The sequence below is a fragment of the Esox lucius genome, chromosome 21 (genome assembly GCF_011004845.1).
Source record: "Esox lucius isolate fEsoLuc1 chromosome 21, fEsoLuc1.pri, whole genome shotgun sequence".
Taxonomy (NCBI): domain Eukaryota; kingdom Metazoa; phylum Chordata; class Actinopteri; order Esociformes; family Esocidae; genus Esox; species Esox lucius.
Window position 1 is genome coordinate 22,652,862 of NC_047589.1, and position 24,443 is coordinate 22,677,304.

General features: G+C 42.8%; 1 protein-coding gene across 2 annotated transcripts in view; it reads right to left on the reverse strand.

The window, feature by feature from the left end:
* Nucleotides 1-21,716, reverse strand: part of lama1 (laminin, alpha 1) — a 50,746-nt gene extending 29,030 nt beyond the window's left edge. The window contains exons 1-14 of one of the 2 annotated variants that reach the window (XM_029116266.2): nucleotides 21,468-21,716; nucleotides 14,400-14,570; nucleotides 13,618-13,730; nucleotides 6,612-6,854; nucleotides 5,231-5,410; nucleotides 4,823-4,912; nucleotides 4,207-4,324; nucleotides 3,262-3,440; nucleotides 2,650-2,755; nucleotides 2,279-2,436; nucleotides 1,838-1,978; nucleotides 1,489-1,653; nucleotides 817-918; nucleotides 158-484 (exon numbers count right to left, since the gene is read on the reverse strand). In XM_029116266.2, the coding sequence (XP_028972099.2) occupies nucleotides 158-484; nucleotides 817-918; nucleotides 1,489-1,653; nucleotides 1,838-1,978; nucleotides 2,279-2,436; nucleotides 2,650-2,755; nucleotides 3,262-3,440; nucleotides 4,207-4,324; nucleotides 4,823-4,912; nucleotides 5,231-5,410; nucleotides 6,612-6,854; nucleotides 13,618-13,730; nucleotides 14,400-14,570; nucleotides 21,468-21,561 (2,187 nt within the window). In that variant the 5' untranslated portion in view covers nucleotides 21,562-21,716. Of the gene's footprint in view, nucleotides 1-157; nucleotides 485-816; nucleotides 919-1,488; nucleotides 1,654-1,837; nucleotides 1,979-2,278; nucleotides 2,437-2,649; nucleotides 2,756-3,261; nucleotides 3,441-4,206; nucleotides 4,325-4,822; nucleotides 4,913-5,230; nucleotides 5,411-6,611; nucleotides 6,855-13,617; nucleotides 13,731-14,399; nucleotides 14,571-21,368; nucleotides 21,414-21,467 lie in introns of those variants that run through there. The other variant, XM_020041678.3, reaches the window with a different exon arrangement.
* Nucleotides 21,717-24,443: the final 2,727 nt, after the last annotated feature.

Consider the following 24,443-nt stretch of genomic DNA (forward strand, 5'->3'; position numbering starts at 1 on the left):
GCACTTTGTGACAACTGCTGTTGTAAAAAGGGCTTTATAAATACATTTCATTGAAATGTTCTTCATCGCAACCAGTTATCATACTGGACCAGTTATCATAAAAACGACCCACACACAGTATCTGGTATCAATCTGGCCACATGACCAGGGTGTTTACCTCACAGGATGTGCCAGAGTAACCCCAGGGGCACTCACACTGCTCCACGTTGAGAGCCTGGATCGGGCTGGCCGCGTTGATGTCCGCCACGTCAAGGGATACCGCGCTCAGCCGGAGCGCCCCCTCCGCGCTGGCATTGAGGTGCCCTCGGACCCTCAGTCTGGCCACGTCGGCCAGGACCGTCATGAGTTGGTCCCGGTCCGCTCTGTGGCCTGTGTGTAGGTCCACAAATCCCTCTGGCAGGAGCCGCACGGCGACCAACTGCTCGCGCAACGGCGTCAGGAAAAGATGCCTGGGGGTGCTCTGTCGTAGGGTTCTGCCGTTCCCCTGGGGGGGGGGGGCAAGCCAGACAGGGTGGTCAGCAACACATTCTCACTTACATAGATGACCATGTGGACGCGGCTTGGCAGGATCTACCCATACTGGCAACCGGAAACGCCATATCAAGACTTCAAGTTGCCAGGGAGAGGGTAGTAAATCTTGACTGCCAAGAGTAATTGCTTCTCTCTCTGTCTCTCTCCAGAGAGGTGTTACTAAAAGTTGATGCTGACTATGGGAGTATCTCGGTAAAGGTGCACGTTCATTCTTAAGTAATCCATATCATAACCAGGTAGAAAAACAAAAAAAAAGCATTTCAAGTTGGCACAGTATAAACTTACCTCAATTATCAAATCAAACTGTGACGGCAAAGACTTATCCACGTTTTCCACTGAAACGTCGTAGGCAACACTGTAGTTCAGAAAGCCTCCATACGACGTCAACTTCACATGGCATTTGGGAAAAGGGAGAGATAAAAAAATGACTTACGGCAAATGCAATAGCGGATGTTGGTCACACAAAATATTGACGTGAAATCAGGCCAACTTGGATAAAGCTTGCCTTTATCTTTTCCTCCCTCCTCCCTCTGATATTAGACATGCCAAAGATAATGACTAATTCCAGTTAATTCATTAATTCTAAATACCTGAGGAACTAATGGGACGAAGACATTAGACCGGGTTCTAAGGTGTGGAACGTAATTAATTTAGGGACTGATGAAGTGCCCAGCCCAGCCTGACAATAATTATAGGGCCTGTTTAAACACAGTGGGTGGAGTCAATAGGTGGGCTACAAAGGAAGTGTGGGAATTTCAGAGAGAGAGACAACTCTAAAGATAATAGAGGACCATATTTCTTTTTGGGGCGGACAGGGAAATGAAATGATCCTGTGATTATCCACACAGGTTATGAGCTGTCCGAGTAGCTCCCTGAGACAGACAATCCCACAGGAACTTTAAGCTCATAATGAATAGAGGCTGGAAGTTCATCACCATATGACAGAAAAACTCTTACTCTGTTGCCCAGGAAGGGGCCTGGGGCGGCCCACACGGACACAAAGCGGTCCGCCTGGATGGTGGTGATGTTGGGGACAATGAGGTTGCTGTCCTCATCAGTGACGGGTGCCGTGTAGATGGAGGGGCTTTCGGTGGGAAGGAGCCATCCATTGGAGAACACAGTCTGAAGGCCAGGGAAAAAAACCTTGTTGAGAACATCACAGGCCAGTCCAATCAAACCCACCAAAGAGTTCAGAGGCTCCCAACGACAGTTTGTGGAACTGCTGAAGATGTCCGTTGCCTCTTTTGACCAGTTTAATATATGCCCAGCTAAGGGATTAGGAGGACATGTGTGTGCAGATTGTCACCTGAGACATTGACCAGGCTGAGCTCTCGCACACTCCGGACACACCAAAGCAGAAGCACTCAGTGCAGCCCTCCAGATTACTGGCCTCCAGGCTGAAGAAGCCTTGCTTACACAGGTCACAGTTGGCTCCCATCACGTTATCCTAGAACACCCATACCGACCGAGGACGAAAGCAAGTTACGGTGTTAGGTTTGGAACATTCAGGCCGGTTGAGCTACAGCCTAGGCGTCAACCTAAACAGGCCTACAGGCCACATTACCCATCACCCAAATGCACCGATAACACCACCCCCCCCCACCCCCACCCACAACACCACCCCCTTCTGAACGCACATAGAACGCACGTAGAACGCACACACTCGACCCCTGTACGACACACTTTGAAGGCACAGTTGCTGTGCTGCCGGTGTTGTGTTCCATGGCGCCGCGTTGCCCAGGGTTACCTTGCAGACACACTCAGTGCAGGGATCAGTGTTGAGGCTGCCCTCCAGACTGCAGTCACAGCGTGAACACAGAGGGAAGTCCCTGTAGCCGAAGGCGCAGCTGTCGCAGCGCTCCCCCGCGAAGCCCTCCTTACAGAGACACTGGCCTGGATTCAGACCTAACACACCAGGCGTTACAGAACCGTTAGCATGTTCCAGTTAGCACAGACAAGTTAGGATAGTTTAGTTAGGAAAGTCATCTTAGCATGGTCCAGTCAGTGTAGTCACAGTTAGCATAGTCCAGTCAGTACGCAGCACAGTCCATAAATTACAGTCATTGTGAAGTGTATCGTACAGAGCAGACAGTTACCAGTACAGATCAGTGCTAGTACCTTTCTCCGGCTTGGCGTGGTGGTCATCTCTGATGCAGGCAGGATTTGAAGACCCTCTCATATCACAGCCGCACTCCACACACGGGTTCTCAGTGTAGGGTGACACCTACACAAGCACAGAAACACACACACAGAAAGGAACAAATGACCATTCACATTCCACAGGCACCCGCTGCAATTTCTGCCTCTTTTCTGCAGTCCCTCTTGGAGGACGCCGTCAAAACAAACCTCCATTAAAGGAAGTTACAGCCACAAAAGCCAGACAACAGTCCGTATTCAGGACCACACACACTGATTTTACTGGCCAATCAAAAGACAAAAGAGCATGTTCACAACATCAAATAGAATTGCTCACGTCACAAAAGAAGACCAGGGGGCCCCAGGAAACAGGGACCATACTGATGGATAGATGTACAGGGGCCATTTGAACACAGACAGAGGCATCAGATTGCAGCAGGTGTCTACAATGCGTGGTCTACGAGCCAAGTCCCCCCAGCTAGCTATTTTATGTGGCCAGCCAAGGTTGACTTCCAGGGGCCATCGGGATGTTCTTCTAAACATGGCAGTATGGCAGCAAGGGGACATATTATTGGGAACGCGTGAGAACATTACCTTGTGCGGCCTGAAGAAGCCATCAGCGCAGGTCTCACAGTTGACACCAGCCGTGTTCTGGGTACAGTTGAGGCAAACGCCCCCACCCTGGAAGCGACCGTGCACGTTCATGCTCATCTTTCGGTTGGCCACAGTCTGGTTGAAATAGCATTCAACCGTCTTGTTGTGGCAGTTACATTCTACGGGTGGAGGGTCAGAAAACAGGTCAGAACACTTCAAAAGGATCTCGATGAGAGAGTTGTGGAATGATGGTTTGGAATTTAAGTAACGTGCAGTTTTCTGTTCATTCCATAGAGCCACACAGTATGTGCCAATTGTATCAAGGTGATAAAATAGATTTTATGGTTATGTAAAATTTTCATAAAAGGATTGGAAAACTTCATAGCTAAACATGCTTCAAATCCACAAGTTTCCCTTTAATGGACATGTACATTTTGTGCCAGTATGCTACAGCAGAAGGATGCTGCACCTCAAGGTGTGAATTACTTTCCTGATTATAATTAATTGAATTGTTTAACGGCGTTTGTAAGGGCAAATACATTTTAAAATAGAATTTGCTAAATTCAGAAGCCTTTTTAAACTTTTATACACAGCATTTCCTCCAAGCACAGAGGGTTCAAATTAAGATTTTACATTTGTATTCATACTAGATCCAAATAATTAGTTCAAAAGCTTCTGATTAAATTCATCACGTAGGGTGGAACAAACGCTATTTTATAAGTGTCAGTGAATAAGTGGGACATGCAAGTAGATTTAATTCAAAGCGTGAACAAGTTATTTTACCTGATCTGGCACACTCTGAATCCCATCTAAATCCAGTGTGTGATTACCATGTCTTTGTTTACTGACAACCCAAGGCAAACATGAACAGTATGATCTCCTCCTTAAGATATTTTTTAGAGTTCCCCTTCCCCTTTGAGGCTTTAAAGACCGACTGCAGCTTACTCTCGCATGTGTTGCTGTGGGCAAGGGTTCCCGGTTGCCACGGTTCCTGATGGTAGCCGGGGCAACACTCATTACAGCTCTCCCCACATGTATTGTGCTCACACACACACTGTGACATCTGAAAGAGACAGAGAGAACGGGTGAGGTGGGAATCACAGGAAGTGATTGAATCAGATCAGATTCTCTCTGAAAAACAGCTGGTCCCAAATGAGGTGAAAAATGACACTTGCTGTAAGTGAGCAATACCATTTATTCAGAGACTACAGGGGTGTCACCTGGAAACCTTTACTCATGTCTGAGTTACGCCATTTATTCAGGGAATATAGGGGTGCCACCTGGAAAACTTCACTTCGCCCCATCGCCTCAACAGAATACTAAGCTTAATGTCTTCATTACGAAAAAGTGATGCATTGTTAGTTGAAAAGTAAAACTTAAAATATGAATAAATGTTTTCATAAAAAACCCATTTAATAAGACTACCTATGTAGCAACAATACACATGAACCAGTGTTGACCCCTTAAAAATGGTGTAATCCCAAAACATTTGAAATTACAGCCCCCAAAGTCTAAGCATGCAATAACTGATGCCCTGGACCAGCAATTTTGCAACTGTTACCTTGGAAACTGGGTCAAAGGGGCAGTTCTGGGCATGGCCGTAACAAATGCACATCCCGCCTACTGAGATGTCCTTGATTGAATAGTAGTACTGCAAAAGAAATCACACATTGCTAATCAAATTACAATGATAAGCCAATGAATACAAGCCAATGAAGTTAAAACATTGAAAGTGACCCAGAGAAATGACAACTGACATATTAATTCATACTTGAAACAAACAGCAAATGCAATAGATGTCAATAGCAACCGTAACAACGCAATATCTATTGTTCACCATATGTATGACGAAGGTACTTGAGGCAACGAACAAACCTAATACATTATTAATATGGTTTTTACACAACCCGAAACAGAGCAGCTGTGAGTGACTAAAGACGGCACTATAATGTGAGTGTTCACGTCGTACCCTTCTTGTGACAATTGGGTCAACCTCTTTGGGGTCACGGTAGCTGAGGGTCATGAGGTCGGCGTTAAGTGTGCGAATCCTCTGCAGACGCAGGCGGATGTAGCGGGCTGAGGTGAATTCCAGCAGCTCGGGTGTGAGCTGATCAGCGCTTGGTCGTCCGTTGATCAGTGACGTGTGGATCTGAGTAGGCGAGACAAAGACACACAACGACAATGAAGGACTTCACAGACCAGAAAACAAGTGTAAAGTTTAATATCTCACATCGCCCAAATTGCCTCCCAGACTTCTAATAAAAGCCACTAGCTGCTAACTCATGAGGCAATATGAATTACATGTAGAGTGTAGTGTGTTGCACTGGGAGTTAAAGAGGGGGTAGAACATATAGTTTTTTGCTGGATGTAGCACACAGTGCCCCATGATTCCACATTACATTTGTAACTTTACAAACTCCTGTTTCATACAATACATTCCCTGCCGCACTGAAGAGTTTTTCCACAAAAAGTATCCCTTGTACATTACAGTGGGGGATGGAAAATATAGTGTGGTGGGATGTGTTACACAATCCTTCTCCAAAGCTAATGAGGACAAGCATATTAACAAAAATAATGAAATCATAATACGACTATTTTATATTAGAAATGCTCTCTAAATAACTTAAGCTCTAACCATTTCCCAGTGTGCTCCACCTTATAATATTCTTCAACTTATGTAAAGTATTATTTAAATGGTAATTTTGTTCTGCTTATATTTTTCCTACATAGTTTTTCCTTTGAATGGTTACACAATACCTATTATATGGACATAATGAAGACTTTAAGACAAACTATGAAAAATGGAGGTCTTATTGTTGGTGCTGAATCTGTAATGTTTCCAGCATGACGCTGCTCTATTGTAGAACAATGTAGCTATCGAGTTGTGAAGGTTGTGATGTTTGACGGTAGGTCAGCATATTGAATTGGCTACACAATGAATCACTTCAGTTTTTAACGTGCAACAAAATAGTCTTGGGTTAATCTTTATCCCTTATTAGATTAATCATACACACCCTAAGAGCCTATGAATAACTACAAAGTTTCCAAACCACAGATGTTCATTACAATCCACCTCGGGTTGACTGACAGTAGCCCAGCAGGCTGGCGTCTGGAACTGGGAAACCAGGCTTCCATTGTTTCGGAGAACATTCTGAGTCAACCCATGTTTTGGACAACAGGTGCCACAGGGGGCCACAAAGACCTCATTCACATCCAGTAACCTGAACAGGCACAGGTAAAGCAGTGTTTGAAAACACCCGGCCTGAAGGACACCCAAGTGTCTCTCAAACCAGGAGGTGAAGACCACTCAGATTAAATAGAGGTATATTTTAGAAAGACAACTTCCGCACCTCTCCGTGCTCCAGAGGAACCAGGCGGGAGTAGTAGGACGTGCAGATGACCTCGTCGTCCCGCTTATAGGTTGGCGGTCCAAGGCGAGGGGTGATGTTGTAGCGGGTCAGGCACTCCGTGTCGCTGATGGCGTAATACTGCCAGGGCATGTACTCCACGCCGTCCACAGAGCGCTCCAGGACCCAGTTCCCAGGACGAGGGGAGTTGGCCGCTTTGATGATGATGTAGGCCACCTGGAAAACCTGGAAAACATATTCATTTTTAAATACAGATCCAGTCACTTGAATGTGTGAATGTGTCCAAACTTTTGACTAGTACTGTGAATCTACAATGAACACACACACACACACACACACACCAATACTCTGCCACTCATAATATTTTGACTCTGGAACTCCATATATTGTGCATGACTGAAAGCTCAAGCTGTGCAGCGAACATGCAAGTCTTCATTCATGAGAGTACAAAGAAGTCTTTGATTGACAAGAAGCACATATGGCAGTAGGTCTATTTTCTGTAGACAAGTGTAATAACAGACTACTGACACATTTAACCACTCAGAAATGGTGCTGTCGTCAGAATGTTAATTACTAGTTCAATTGAATTCCTCTAATGCATGTTGACCCCTCATGACTCCTAATAACCCCCTCACATAGATTATGGTTAATATTTGGTCTGTAGCTCTGTAGATCCGTAAAGTCCCTCCCCAACACTCCTGTTAGGCAGTCTTAGGTCACTACTGGAGCGCTATCACAAAAGAGATGCTATTTATTGTTATTTATTGATGCCTCCCTCGTTCTTTCTCCCACTCTCTGTTTTTGTATCTCTCTCAGTTTTCCTCGCTGTTTCTGTCTTTCTCCATCTTTCTCCCACTCAATCGCCCTGTCTTTCTCACGCCTCCCTGTGACCCTTGCTGTGACGCCCCTGAACCCAGTCTAGCTCCACAGAAACACACACAGAACCTGAGCTGTTCTTTAGCTTGTCATCGCTGCGTTTCCGAGGGGCTATGTGGCTACAGACCTGGGACAGGAAGATCAGATCAGCACAAAGTCTGTCCCCTTCCCCCTTCTTTACCTCATCAAATCGTCTATCCTGAGGGTTCTTTACCTCATCAAATCGTCTATCCTGAGGGTTCTTTACCTCATCAAATCGTCTATCCTGAGGGTTCTTTACCTCATCAAATCCTCTATCCTGAGGGTTCTTTACCTCATCAAATCATCTATCCTGAGGGTTCTTTACCTCATCAAATCATCTATCCTTAGGGTTCTTTACCTCATCAAATCCTCTATCCTGAGGGACGGCAGCAGCTTGCATGCAGCTGTAAGTCTACCTTGTGAACAGCGGGCACACCTGCTGGCTTGACGCCACGGATTTACGGCAGGTTCATGACTTCCCCCGGGAACGCCGGCTACGGGAACGCCGGCTACGGGAACGCCGGCTACGGGAACGCCAGCTACGGGAACGCCGGAACGCCGGCTACGTGCCTGTTCTGTCGTCAGGTGGTTATTGTTGACAAGCCACATTGGGTTGATCTGGCACATCAACAGGTCCGTCCCTCCCCAGGGGCGGAGATGGATCACGAGACTTTGCGATGGTTGTCATTCCTCGGTGCGGAAACAATTCATCCCTCTGATAGCTAGTCAAGATGTTTGGTTCCAACCTCTGGCTAAATGCTTTATACCGAAACCTTGTGGTTGTTAAGTTTTGATGTCCTCTAAACTCAACTGATTTCCTGATATGAGGCCTCTGACAGCTATACCGTAGGTACACAACACATTCAGACATATTTATCAGGTGGAAATGTTTGAGTTTCCAAATTGTGATGTCCTCCCTGTAATTGAGACTAGATAAATGACGGAAAAAAGGGAACCGGTAATGTGATCAGTAAGGTTAGCATTCTTGTCCCAGACACAGCTTCCTCTCTCGGGGGATTCAGCCTGCAGAATCCTTTTGACAGGAGGCATTTTTATTCTCATCAAGGAAGTTTGATCGTCAGAGCTTTTCTTTGGTCACTAGGCTAGTCTAATCCTATGGGCCTTACCATTTCTCAAGACTGGAAAGCAGAGCGTGCGTGTGTGTGTTTGGATGTGTGTCAGAGACCTTCCTCAAAGGAGCTTAGTGTTCTTGTGGGGTGACGGAGCGTACAGGCACTGTGACTGGATTAGTGATTGAAACACAGTATAATCCAGAGCCAACACATTCCACGGAGACCTGAAAAGTTGTAGACTAGCTGTCTCTGTAACTGAAGTTAACTAATAGCCAATTACCAAAGCACTTAGTTTCGAATATAAGTTAGCTTACATAGGCAGATGTCGGTCTTTTAAAAATGCAAAAGTTATTTCCAGCCGTTACAGTCCAATTTACAAGATCATTGGGGTTGCAGATGTATTTTTAGAAACAGCGATTGGATTTCAGCAACGTTTTTGACATCGCTAAACACTGTGACGGCCAGAATACAAAGTGTCTGTCATTATTAGATGCTGAGCGCAAACTTGTTCCCACTGTGTCTCTTCAGCCAGACACTCATTATCACTAAACCCCATTCCACTGTGTGGAACCCAAAGCCCTGTGTACTGCTGAGCTGCCTGGTCACAGTGACTGGCTGACAGACTTTGATGTGAGCTAGCGAGACCTGACTGCCAGTAGCTGGGGGACATGTAGGCCAAGCATAGTTTTTCCAAGTCACAAAGGAAATTAGCATCCATTTGGATCAGCTGGGAGAAGGGAGGGGATTTTTGCCGGGAGTTATCTGAAAAGTCAGGTGAAAAATGTCAAACTAGCATGTTTAATGAGTAAACAGCAAAACAGAAAAACTCTTTTTCAGTGTTAATATCTTATTCATAGAGTGTAAATGTGTTTCCAGACAGGAAACATGACTAGCCTCTGTGCCTGTCTGGCCTCTGTGCTACGGGAAGAGAGGGAGGATAACAAGACAGGAGGTTAGAGTCTGCAGGAAGCAGTCAGTGGTAACGAGGAAGACCAGCCTGCCGGGGACAGACGGGAATTACCCATCAGCCCCTAAGGCAAAAAAAGGGGACAATTCATCGGTTCAGCTTCCTAGTTGGCCACGACTGTGGCTATGCGGCTCAGGGAGTAGAGTTAAGTCCCCTAACTGGAGAGAAGCCTGGGCTGAAACAAGACCCCTAAATAAGATGGCCACCACAGACATTGACCGGTGCTTGGTCATTTGTTACAATACAAACCAAACTGTATTAAAATGCATTTCACAGAAAGTTGAGAAAGCGGGTATGTGAAATTGTTAGGTAGATAACTTGTTATAAAGTTCTCACTCAGAAGAGCTCTGGAAGATGTTGGGTTTTGTGTCATGGACACTGAATGGAAAGCAGCAGAACACTGAAAAGCTGTACATTCTTTGGCCTTGTCAAGACCCAGACCAAACATTGTCTGTTTAAGTACTGAAGATATGCTGTGCTGGCAGTAGAGTTAGAATTCAGATAATAGCAGAGGAAGTAACGGTCGTGGGTCCCGACCACATAAAAGAGGCTGGCGTTTGGCCACAGGCCTTTTTGTCAGAAGTGGAGAGATGAGTAAGTTCTTTGTGTTAGTGGGGGACGGGAGATGGGGGAAGGGTGATGGGGCTGGAGAGACTGGCCAGGACAAGTTCTCAGTGAGGCCAGGCCATGCAGGACAGTCAGTAGTTGGTATTAACCAGAGGAAGAAACCAGCATTGGCCACAATTAGCCCCAGCAGTTCATTTAGGATATTACACATATTGCACACAGATGTGCTCCTTCGAGGGTCAGGTCAGTTCCATATTGGTCAAAAATTTACATCTTAACTCACTGACCCCATCAAGTGTTATAAACGCCATCGTCTCACTGATTACAATCAAGGTTTGGACACACCTACTCATTCAAGGGTTTTTCTTTATTTAGTAAATTTTCACACTGTAGAATAATATTAAAGACATAAAACTGGGATATAACAAATATGGAATCAGGTGGTAACCAAAAAAAGTGTTAAACACATGAAAACACATTTAAGTTTGTAGCTATTTTATGGGATTGCATGCATTTGGAGAATGCAGTGTGCCAAGCCGTCATCAAGGCAAAGAGCGTCTACTTTGAAGAATATACAATATTAAATGTATTTCACATTATATTCCACTGTGGAAAATTGTAAAACTAAAGAAACACCTGTGAATATGTAGCTGTGTCCAAACGTCTGACTAGTAAAGTATATACTAGTATATAGGATATACCTACAGTATTTAATGTTTCAGTAAAATGTTACACACATGTTGACATATCACAGGGTCATTCCATGATGGGGTTGTCACTGTAAACAGCAGATTGGGCCAACACAGCTGGGTAGCGGGACAGAGTTCTGTTTAGACAGCAGTGCCTGGGTTTACTCCTCTCCCCCATGGGTTTGGTAGACCGCCTGGGGGGCCCACAGGAAGAGAGAGACCCAAATGGTGTCCCCTCTGTTTGTTTGGCTGGGTCCTGCTAATTGGATAAAAAGCGAAGTTGGCCGTGTGTGTGTGTGTGTGTGTGTGTGTGTGATGTGCGGAATGGCATCCACAGGCAGATTAGCTCACTTCAATCCCGACACTATGACACTTTTTCCTGTCGGGTATGGAATCCTGCTGGGAACGGTCAGTGCCCGCGTTACACTGTCAGCCAAGTAGCACACCATGAGTCCTAACCAAGACGGACGCCACACACGCAAAACCAAAAACACATGTTCTCAAATACCTGCAAGGCCATTTCAGTTATTCATTTAACCCAGAACATATGTGAAAGATTGCTTATATAAGCATGCTCACATTTACAATGTGGCACTATGAACTTTGAGAAATCTTTTCAACAGCCAGAGTTCAAAGATGTCAGCTTGCATTAAAGAAGAATATATCTAACTGCAAGTCTGTCCGGATAAGAGAGTCTTCTGAACGGCAAGCAATTTCAATTGTAATGGATGATTACGATGATTCCACAGTTCAGAGGTCGTCAGCTGTACGCATGGTATCATTGGTTACCATTGTGAGAATAAGTCACCCACATGAACAAGTCATCACTGGGATACAGTAGTTGAGGATACAATGTAGGTCATCTTATTTCCAAGGTCAAGCACCATGTCAGTAATGTCAGAAGAGAGGACACACGCAAGGCAAACACCAGCTCAAGGGAAATCAGAGGTTTTTGGAGACATGAGTAATCTTGCAGAAAAAGTTGTAATCAGTTTCATGTTGACGACTGCTTTTCTGTCGAAACCCTGTGAAGTCAGCTACGCTTGTTTTGTGAGGTCTCATTCTGCTTCGGTTTGTCATTATCATGCTCTTTTTGACATCTGGTATTTATAATGTCAAATAATAAGCATGGTATGCTTTTCTTTGAGTAACTGAATACAAATATGCGACAATTATATCCCCATGATTGTTTTATGATAATGTACTGTATTAGGTTACATTTCAAAACATTTTGCCTTTGCTGTGTATTCAGCATCAGGACACTTCCATAACTCACTGAAATCATACCTTTGTGCTAAGTCTTAACATCTTTCTTTGGTAGAGGCATTAGAACATGTCATTACATTACCATATCACAGCTATCCCACCCATCTGGAATAACAGCAGGAATGCTAATGACACACCAGTCTCAAATCTTGACTCTTCTCAGCCTTTGATTTTCTCGTTTCAGCATGTGTCTTCACACATTTTCCCTGTTAACTCTTTTGGGACGGGAAACCGAATCACAGAATCTTCTGCCGTTTCAGATCAAATGAGGATATAAGTGCATGTTGAGGGCTGCAATAGTCCCAGATGCTTATTTGACTCTGGCTAGATTAAAGTGACTGGCTCCAAGCTGTTTTCTTGTCACTACTGACATTAAAAACAAATATTTACGTGGCGTCTGGGAGTTGTTTGTTCCACTTTCATCTGCTTTGTTACTAAGCAGCGAACAAACATGAATTCCTAACCCAGTTGAGGTATCAAAGATGAAGCTTATAGTCTAACTCAACAGGGAAGATGAGGTGTACTGTAAGCAGCCAGAGCACTGAAAAGTAGACACAAGGCACAAGCATAAACACTCAGGATAGCCTCCATTGATATGCAATGTGTGGCGTTATAGGGGGTGCACCTCAGAAACAGGTTGGGAAAAGGACAACAGAAAGAGGGCGGAAGTATTCTTGTGTGTGTGTGTGTGTGTGTGGCTCGTTGAAAGAGGGTCTTGTTTTGAGTGCCTGTTGAAACAGGATTTCTAAGTAGCTGGCTTAGTCCCTCCCCAGCCTATAGAAAAGAGATAGAATGACAGAGAAAGAGGTTGAAAAAGAGAGATATGAGATGGTGAATAACACAGAGAGAGGAACTGAGAAAAATGAAATAGCCAATGAAAAGAGATGCCAATCAGGGAATAAAAATGTCCATGGCAACCAAAGTCTTAATAATTGACTGTGTAAGGCATAAGACAGCATTGAGGCATGGTCATTTTCTGTGTAAAGTTATAGTTATTATTTGTGATAGTTATAAGAAATATTACAGTGTTAACTTATGAATATCTAAATTGTTGCCTGCCACCTTTCAAGGTAAAGTGAGACACTTGAGCTACATATGCCCCCCACAGATCAGTGCAGTGTGAGCAGACTGCCTTGAGTGATGGGTATCATACAGATGTGAGCGGTGACTTAGGAGGTCAAAGGACATAAGATGTTAATCGTATCATTGAAGCAAGTAGTTAGCTGGCTAAGTTCACTTCTGACACAAATAGCTTGCTTGGTTTGTTCTATAAAGATGTAAACATACACCCCCAAAAGGAACAAATACATGACTGCAGGCATTACATATTATTTAAATTCAAATGTCTTCTGGATAACTGTTTCATTAGTGTGAATAGACCCTTAGCCAGGGAGCACAAACACTAACCCTAAGCAGGGAATGTGTGGTGTGTGTACGTGTGGGAATGTGTGTGTGTGTGTTCACAGCCTGTTGCTAAAGGTAACAGGGGAGTTTACAACCAATCCAAAAGCAGTCTTGAGCAATCCTACCTGGCGTAAATCCAGAGTGAGGGTAACCCAGTGGAATTGGCGGCCATTTTTGATGCTGGGGCTCTGCCACCACCCATTGGTGCCGTCAATGGTGTTAGTGATGGGATGTTGCTCTGTGTTACATTAACAGAAAAGCCAGAAGATGAGAGCCTATCGTCTAAAGTTTGACTATTAGATCATTCAAATAGGGTGTAAGATCTGAGGCTGGACTACTGCCCAAGCCCAGAGGCTAACCCTACAACACTTAACCGAAATACACTAAAACCCTTCTCCCTTAGCCCAAAAGCCAACCCTAAAAACAAAATCTGGTAACACTAAAACCCCTCAGCCCCAACAGTAAAAAACTAAACCCCATGACACTAAATCCTTTCTCCCTAAGCCCAAAAGCTAACACTAACACACTAAATCCTAGAACACTAAAACCCTTCTCCTCATGCCCAGAGGCAAACGCTAAAGAACTAAACTCAATTACACTAAAACCCTTCTCGTCAAGCCCAGAGGCTAACATTAAAACATTAAATCCCATAACACTAAAACTCTTCTCACCAAGCCCAGAGACTAACAGTAAAACACTAAACCCCATAACACTAAAACCCTTCTCACTAAGACCAGTGGCTAATGTTAAAACACTAAACCCCATGACACTAAAACCTTACTCACCAAGCCCAGAGGCTAACATTAAAACACTAAACCCCATAACAACAAATCCCTTCTCACCAAGCCCAGAAGCTAACAGTAAAACACTAAACCCCATAACACCAAATCCTTTTAGACTGCTGTACCTTTGGGGTTTGGACTCTGGGCATTGCAGGTCCGACACTGAGAGTTGCGCAACCGCCTTCCTGGTACATGTTCCACCAGCTTACAGTACATCTCCGGCTCTGTCTCTCCACAGGTTGCATTGGTGGTGATCTCCGCACTACTGGCCAGGTTGAGGATAGCAGGGAAGAGACCTGGGGAAGATGATATAATCCTAATAAAGAGAATGGCCATGAAGCATTCCTGAGAACACAGATAAGGAGGAGGATGCTGTGGGCAACGTCGCTAGCCTAATGACACAGCAGCGTCAACACTTCTGACCAGACACGTGGTAACATGTCTCAGGAGGCCATCGGGAATACATCTGAATCACTATGCAGGCGCTTTAATCAGGAGGTACTTGCAGTTAGTGCGTTCATCTTGACATAGCTAGTTGGGTTCTGAAAACGTATGGTTCGTGTTTCCGTTTTTATTTTCAATACACTGGCAAACATTTTCTAAAAATGTGTTTTTGTTTTGTCAGTTAGGGGTATTTTGTGTAGATTGATGACCAGAAAAAAATAGATGCAATAAATTTTACATTAAGTCTAACACAACAAAATGTGGAAAAAGTGAAGGTGTCTGAATATTTTCCACAGGCACTGTATAAGCAACGTCATTTATTTTTCATACTCAAAAGGTTTCAGGGGTTTTTCCTTAACCTCTGTTTTCATAGTTTGAAGGAGTATACCAGGCGGTACTGTAAGAATCAGCAAGTGAATATAAAATTGGTTTGACAGATGGACAGACAAGTGATGAACTGATCGTTGCTGTTAATTTGACAGAGGCTTAACCCATCTGCTATGTGGGTGGGCTTCAAAGGCAAAAAGTAGGAAAAGTGGGACAAATATTCATGTTATGGTGTTTTTACCACAGCAAGGATTTTACTTTTTTCTACTTCAACTTTATATAGTTCCTAACCCTGGAAGTAATATATGCAGATTGATGCTTTTTAAGGTGACTTTGGCATGAATTAATGTCCTAAATACTACCATTTAGAATGAATCGTTCTAATAGCCAAATGCTGAACAAAAACTAAACCTCAAGGCCATTTCCTCAGAGAGCATTTTTACAGTACCTCCTTTTGACATGATCAAAGCAGGTGCGGATGGCTGTGATGGCCAAGACACCTGACTCAACCTACAACCTGGGGGGTATTTTATTGACTGGTTCTGGACAAGGGACTATCAGATGGTTCTGGCATTTCATTAATTAATCACTGCCTAGTTGTGAAGAAATGGTGTGTCACTGCTAATCAGTGCTACTCCATTAAATGCCTGACTGACACATGTTTAGACACTGCTGTCACAAAATAGATGTGGTCATTCGTGGAAAATGTTATTCTTGCTTGGCTTATTACCTAGACCCCCTTGCATTGGGGATGCTTTAGTCATCTGTCTGTGTCTGCTGGACAAATCTGGGCTCTGTGATGAACTCTTTCATATGGTGGAACAAAGGCAACCAAAGGAAAACAAAAGTCCTTGTAAAACGTGTTTTTCATTTAAATATAGGCTCAAATCTCCTTATGAACTGTTTATCTTGTACTAGGTTATTCATAATCAATAACTGCAATATTAGTCAGGGAAATGTGGAGTATTTGGCAAGAGAACGACAGAACTGGAGAATCACTGTTCTGCCAGCCATGAGGCAGGGATGACGGGGTGACTAGTTGGTTACTTTGGAGAGATGTGTAAAAAGTACAAAGTTGAAATACTCAGCTAGGTTTGGCTATGCTCAACTGTTTAGGGATGTTTCCAGTTAAGGCCTAAAATACCAGGGATCAATTAATGTCAGTGGTTAGTTATGACCTCCCTCTACCAAGTAATTTAGCTCTTAATTTGGAATTTCCCAAAACTGGTCAACACAGACGAGTACTTTTACTTTGTACTTTTTATACCTTTGATTTTGGATTCATGTTTTACAAGGACTGTGGGCATACACTATTATAAACCAGGTGTTTTTCCAGAGGCATCATTTCCACTAAGTGGCAACCATCTTTGGAATGCTACTGTCATCGAATACAAAAGACAATCGCTTGAATAGCTCAATCAATGATAAACTACATCTTTGTGTATCAGGTTAAGATGCTGGCAATTGCCAAATATGTTACCCAGCTAACAGTTCAGCAGTTTAGGTAGCATTGCTCAGCACACTTGGGTTATGCAAAGAATGTTATGTAAATATGATTAGAGTAATGGTAAATGGATTAAAAAGAGAAAGTAGCTTAACAGAAAAATTTATTTTCTGTGTGGAACATCATAGTAAATTAGTATTTATTTGAGGTTATACACTCACCTAAAGGATTATTAAGAACACCTGTTCAATTTCTCGTTAATGCAATTATCTAATCAACCAATGACATGGCAGTTGCTTCAGTGCATTTAGGGGTGTGGTCCTGGTCAAGACAATCTCCTGAACTTCAAACTGAATGTCAGAATGGGCAAGAAAGATGATTTAAGCAATTTTGAGCGTGGCATGGTTGTTGGTGCCAGACGGGCCGGTCTGAGTATTTCACAATCTGCTCAGTTATTGGGATTTTCACGCACAACCATTTCTAGGGTTTACAAAGAATGGTTTGAAAAGGGAAAAACATCCAGTATGCGGCAGTCCTGTGGGCGAAAATGCCTTGTTGATGCTAGAGGTCAGAGGAGAATGGGCCGACTGATTCAAGCTGATAGAAGAGCAACTTTGACTGAAATAACCACTCGTTACAACCGAGGTATGCAGCAAAGCATTTGTGAAGCCACAACACGCACAACCTTGAGGCGGATGGGCTACAACAGCAGAAGACCCCACCGGGTACCACTCATCTCCACTACAAATAGGAAAAAGAGGCTACAATTTGCACGAGCCCACCAAAATTGGACAGTTAAAGACTGAAAGAATGTTGCCTGGTCTGATCAGTCTCGATTTCTGTTAAGACATTCAGATGGTAGAGTCAGAATTTGGCGTAAACAGAATGAGAACATGGATACATCATGCCTTGTTACCACTGTGCAGGCTGGTGGTAGTGGTGTAATGGTGTGGGGCATGTTTTCTTGGCACACTTTAGGCCCCTTAGTGCAAATTGGGCATCGTTTAAATGCCACAGCCTACCTGAGCATTGTTTTTGTCCATCCCTTTATGACCACCATGTACCCATCCTCTGATGGCTACTTCCAGCAGGATAATGCACCATGTCAGCTCGATTCATTTCAAATTGGTTTCTTGAATATGACAATGAGTTCACTGTACTGAAATGGCCCCCACAGTCACCAGATCTCAACCCAATAGAGCATCTTTGGGATGTGGTGGAACGGGAGCTTTGTGCCCTGGATGTGCATCCCACAAATCTCCATCAACTGCAAGATGCTATCCTATCAATATGGGCCAACATTTCTAAAGAATGCTTTCAGCACCTTGTTGAATCAATGCCACGTAGAATTAAGGCAGTTCTGAAGGCGAAAGGGGGTCAAACACAGTATTAGTATGGTGTTCCTAATAATCCTTTAGGTGAGTGTATACTTTATCTTCAGAGTTTGGTTGGAATGTTTTTTCTCATATTATTTTTAAGAATTCAAATTCAAAGGGATTTAGCTTATCCTGGTGTCCAAAAGCCCTTCAGTTAGAATCAATGCTTGCAAGTTCTGTCAAAAAAGCTGGTGTTGGATGCAATATAATGCTAAGTAAGTACTTCAATAACCATTTGAATAAACTAGCTAGCAGGCACATTGGCTTCCACCTCAGTTGGCTTGAAATACCAAATGCGCTTCTGACTGTTGACAAATGTTTCTAAGTCAAACTTTCCCTTTAATAATTTATTAACCACAGGCTTTCTAACTTCAACCCCCTGCATCTCTCTCTGCGTTAATAACTAACTTGTGGTCTACACAACACCTAAGCATTCACAGGCACACACACTTTTCAGGGAGTCAAGTCGGCTGCTGATGATGTAAGCGTATCTGCCATGAAGGGGTCATATCTGGTCTGAATATCCAATTCCAATGCCACATGCAATTCCAGTGACTCTGTGGTCACTAAATATCCCTCGGCACTGATCGAAATTATGTGGGTGTTAACTCTGCACTCTTTGAAAAAAAGAAGCTATATCGAAACTAAATGGGTTTTTCCTGTCCCCATTTATGTTTTTTATGGGGGGTTTTGTATTTGTTCCATATTTAATTATTTCCTAAAAGGATTCTGCATGGAATTCAAACGACCTCTAACCAGAACAAAAAAATGACAGCCAATCATCCCCAGGTGTAGAACACAAAAATTAAAAGAGACACAGGGTTGTTGACCTTTACAAATCAGCCAATGGGTATAAAAAATTTGACATGCCTGAAATACACATCTCCATTATCAGGACAATAAGAAATGTAAAACAATGGGAGCTGTGATGAACCTGACTGGAAGAGGCCTTGTGTATTTTCCCCATGGAGAGTAAGAAAAATGGTCAAAGTAGAAAAAATATATCTCCCAGGATCACAGAAGAAAACCTCTGATTTCACCAAACCCCAAATGTAAGCACCGGGACATTGCTGAAGTGAACTGTTAGATTCTGTTAGATTCTGTCCGCTTTGATCCATGAACAAAATTAATCAGAATGAAGTCATAGTCTGATGAGACCAGAATTTAGCTTTTTGGACACAAACACCATAGGTGTGTTGGCTTAAAAGGGCTATGGTCACGCAGAAAATATCCTAATCTCCTTTGTGAAGTATGGTGGTGCATTTGTAATGTTGTGGGACTGTTTTACTTCCAAAAACCCTGGGAACCTTGTTAGGCTACATGGCAGCATACACTCAAATGTCTGGAGAGTTTAGGCCGAAACCTGTCTGCCTCTGCCAGGAGGCTAAACATGGGTTGTCGTAGTCCAGCAGGACAAAGCATACCTCCAAATCCACTTTTTTACTAACCATAGTATCAAACTGTTGTAATGTAATCACCATCACAGTGCCCTGACCCAAATCCCACTGAAAACCTGTGGGGTGAGCTGAAGAGGACAGTCCACAAGGTACATTTACACTGCAGGATCTGGACAGTTTCTGTATGCAGGAATTGTTACTCAGTAAAAGGTGAGATTCATATGATTTTCCGGAGTGGACGATCAAGCTGCTAAACATAAAATTTTTTCACTGCCTTTTTTGTTCATATTTACAAAGGGTGCCAATAATTCTGGGGGGCACTGTAATTCACTGTACCTAAAAGTGTCAGCTAAATTGCTAAAAAGTAAAATAAAATAAACTGAAAACTGTCTGGCAGCCTTAATTCTGAGCTAAACAGAGCCATGGGAAGGTGAGAACATTATCCTAAAATGGCTTCTTCAGCAGGATTCATTGTTTACAGAGCAACCAAACTTCCTTCAAATAGGCCTGGTGTAATAAGATGGGGGTTGTTGACAGCAGCTAAAAGAGGTGATACAATCAGACCAATGAACGAGTGTCAACAGATAAAACAAGCAGTTACATTGTGGGTCAGATTGCTAATCTCTGCATTGGAGACATTGGGGGTGTAGCATTTTTTAGGGGTGTAATTTCACTGGAGAGCACACAAGTGGCCCACCTTACTAAAAAGTGCGGAGAGCGGCTGAAATTATTGGTGGAAAATGCATTCTGGTTTATTTGAAATCATTTATATTTTAACCACCACAAAATGGCATAAAGGACCAATGGATTATTGAACCATATGAATATGCATTGCATCCTTGAGGTAAACTGTGGTTTCTACCTAGGCTTCTATCTCTGGCAGTTGCAAATAAAATGAATAACTGTAGGCTATGTTTGCAGAGCTGGTGTGGAGGTCTAATGATCTGTTTAACTTCACCAGCCCTCTAGGGAAAGCTTCGTTTGAACTTAATGAAAGCTGCAACACTGTCCATGTAGTGCTGCATCACATTTTATTTTACCACTACTACCATGCAAGTATGCTAAGCATACATTTTTATTTCTAAACAAAGACCTACATAAAGTCAGACAAGCTTGGGGAACATCATTTGAAAAAAGTTAATAGCAAAACTATGTTGACCTCTAAATGGGGTCTGCCCCTGCCCCAGCTCCTCTTCTGTCACAATAGTGTGCAGGTGAAAAATCCCACTGGAATGGTAATGCTAGTTTGGATGCCATTTTGGCTCTAATGGGATTTCACTTGTCAAAGAAGGGGCAGAACTGTTGAATACAATTAATAACAGGCTACATCAACCATACAGGTAGTTTCTCCGAAGGCCTTTTTACTCATTTAGCAACTAAGCAAGTCTTCTAACAAGTCTTTACATTTGAGACAATGTGTGCACTACACTGAAGTCTGATTTTTATTTCTATGTGATCTAAAAACCAACAATACCTTTAACATTAGGCAATGCAATGAAAGCTAGTCTATTTGAACCCAATCTGCACCTCAAATCTTTTTTACTGATGGCATGATTGTTACTGCAATTAAGAGGCATTGAATTCTGCCTTCAGGGCGACCCTAGCATGTTAGCATTGCTGTGCTTTGAATAAAAGAGGCGTCAGCCGTCCTTATTCATTTAAATTACAATGGCCAGGAATGTCTCCCGTGAGAACCTCTTAAGCAAAAACCGTTAGGAAATAACGAGAATGTAGGTGACAAAGCTAATAACGGTTTAGCAACGTAACTATATCGCAGATTTACCAGTGATATTCTTTAACTGGCAGGCTAATTCAACAGGTTGTGTAATAAAACTGATTATTTGTAATTACTTGGAAATAATATACTTGCTTGAAACCAGTGACTCAGTTATGATATACAGAAGTCTACAAAATTAAACACCATCAAGACCATACCGTACATTTCATAAATAATAATTAATACTATTTGTGTTTCCAAAATTATTCCGAATATTTTGTCTCCATCAACAAAGGAAAATATGCCATAGTATTATTAGCTAATCCTGCAGTTAGCCTACGCTCTACATACATTAAAATGTGTATTCCATTCATTGCATAAATACTTACAAAATGATTGGCCTCAGACACATTGCATTGAGACCTCGTGCTGAATGAACATTCAGTGAAAATGCAGAGTCAATAGAAAAATGATTATTTCCAGCTCACCTCTTTGCTGGCACTCTGCGGAGGATGCCCATAGAAGCACAATTGCACAGAAGAGCCTCATCATTCTCAACACATGTGGACGTCGACTTCTCATAAATGTTTCAAATAATAAGTTAGGGATATATTTTCTAACGTCTACAAGAATGTATAGACACAAATTGGCATTCGTTTTCGCTTGTGGTCACCCTTTGGCATCTGTTTAGGGTGTCCACTTCTCTCTCTCTCTCTCTCCCTCCCTCTTTCTCATTCATTCAGCGCTAACTTTTGTCTCAACTTCTTTCATGCTGTCCCGCTACAAAGTTGCTAGTTGGACCGCACCATTTGGCGTGAAGCAGGGGGGTGCACCACGCTTTGGGATCTTTTGAACTACTTTTTACTTGGAAAGTGTTTAGAGAATTGCGCATTCACATTGCTTTCGGGGTTTAATATGAATATACAGTATAGATAATGAGCATTAGAATAACAAAACGATTGCCCAAAACATCCAATGGAATGTAAGCTAGTTTTAAATAGTATTATGTGAGCCGACTGTTTAATCAGGTGGTACCTACACCAGGCCCTACAGTACAGCTGATACTGTATCATGAAGTTTAGAGGTCTAACTACGCTCCACTAGAATTGCTCTTCAAGGCCTTTTCACAGTGATTTGGTGGTCCCTGGAACATAATTATTTTGGGGTCAATGGTTAGCGTTTGTTTGTGTGTGTACCTGTTTTACTTTGGTGATTACATTAGTAATATAAGGAAAGCCTTGCGAAGTGAGGACGTTTTGCCGGTCCTCACTTTAACAAGAAGTTTTATCTTTAAGGATTTAAGTTTAGGGTTATTGTTTGATGAAGGCTTAATTAGGGTTAGGTTTTAGTTCAGACATTAAGGGTTATGTTTAAGAGTTAGGGTTAGGTTAAGGTTAGGATTAACCATTAGGTTTTTGAAGATAAAGTTAGGGTTAAGTTAAGATTAGAGTTAGGGGTTAGGGAAAATAGTTATTTTTGAAGGTACAAAATTGCTGGACCTCAACTTGATTGTAAAACCTACGTTTGTGTGTGCATGTGTGTGTGTGTGGGTTTGTGTTTTTGTGTGTGTGTGTGTATGTGTTTTACTGCCCTCATGTAGACATAATTAAGTGAATGTATAGAAAAACAAGAAGGACTACCTACTGTTGTAATAGACCTGTGCTGATACTAGGACGCAACAAGCAGAACTCAACTCCAAACTCAGATGATTGTAACTTTAAACTCAAGTGTAAAAGTATTGGAATGTCTGTACTTCTTAAAATCAGGTGCCTTTTTGGTTAAAGATCCGACAGGAAACCAGATTGAAGGTTTTAGGGATGCATGTGTTGACCAAGATGTTTAGTCTGTCCGTCTTATCTACAGCAACCTCTATCATGAAACAAAGGGTTAGGTCAGGCAGAGGGAAGGTCATGATAAGGGGGTGCTTTTATAAATATGAGGGCCAATGAGCCTGACCGCCATAAACATGTTTATGTTATGACTTCAAGGCTTGGAGTCCTACAAGTGACCGGAACAGTTTATTTAATAACAGGCCAGTGATTGTCTGTGGAGACTATCTGTGAAACATAGGAGATGGTTAGAGGCATGCACAGCCCTAAAACTCAGTATTTTAAAGATAATAGCAAATAGTAGTGTATTATTAATCTCAAAGTTTTTTACATAATTTCACACGTTACTTGGAATGTATTCCATTGTTATTTATGCATTGATTCAAAGGCAGTACGAGGGATTTTAGACAGGTTTTTGATAGGGGTATTTGAGTTAGGCCTGGTGGATCCAGTTTGATTGCTGCTGTCACATTGATGTAAATCCTGCCCTCCAGTGGTAACACAACAAACATCAGGGTGTGTCCAAGCATTTAGGTGTGGCTGACTGCTGTTTTTATTTTCTTTAGTACGATGAAATGGGTGGGAAAATGAAAAGGTTATAAAACTTGTAGAGAAAGAATATTTCATATAGGTGGTGAAAAAGCAACAGAGAAAAACAAACCAACAGGAGATTAGAAATAATGCAAAATATAGTTTACCATGGTTCAAGCTGATAAGAAATGATAACACGTGTAAAATAAATATCTACTTTTAAATATAATATAGCAGTAACCAGAGGTATGAGTGAGACATCATCACTCAACTCTGTGGCCAAGGACGGGCACTTTCCTCTTTCATTAATCACTTTGTCCACAGTTTCCAGCCCAACTTGAAGTACTTTCTACAAGGCTTTGTCTCCCTCCATGTCCCTGCCATGTTTCCTACCAGAAATGGCCTGTGTCAGCTCTTCAGAGATTAGTAACTGAGAGGGAGCGGCCATTAGGCCATGCTGGAATGGCTCCAGTGACACTAGAGATCTCAAGGAGCCACACCGGGGAAACAGTGGTTAAGGTATGATTGCTATCTTTGCAGCTAAGGTTAAGACTCTGGGTGAATGGGACTGGTGAAACAGTCATTCCTCATTTCTAGTTCTGAGAGGAAATTGTTGTCTGGGAAACACGTGCAAATGATACGCTCTGATCCGACGTGCCGTCTTGTGGTGAGTCTGGAAGATTTGTGGCTTACTCAATGTTGACCTTTCCTGTGGTCATCCGTAAGTACTTTAATTCAACCGTGTGGATTCATTCCATGTGAGAGATACTGTCAAGTACAATCTATACAAATATCTCTCTCTCTCTCCATCCCTCCACCCTCATCCATCTCTCTGAAAAAAAATCACCACACCCTTCTCTCTCTCTGTCCTTCTCCACCCAACTCACTCTCTGACACTCTCTCCTTTTCTCTCAATCTCTCTCTCTCTTTCTCTGTTCATGTCTGTCCCTGCCCTACCTCTGGCCAGCATGTAGGTATCACAGACAGTCAAATGAGTGTGAGACCTGAAGGTAGCTCCTACGTCTCGTCCATTAGACATGAATGCCACAGCTGAAGCCCATTGGCAGGTCTTCACGGTTGGCACCATTATCCAGCTCTGCTAGA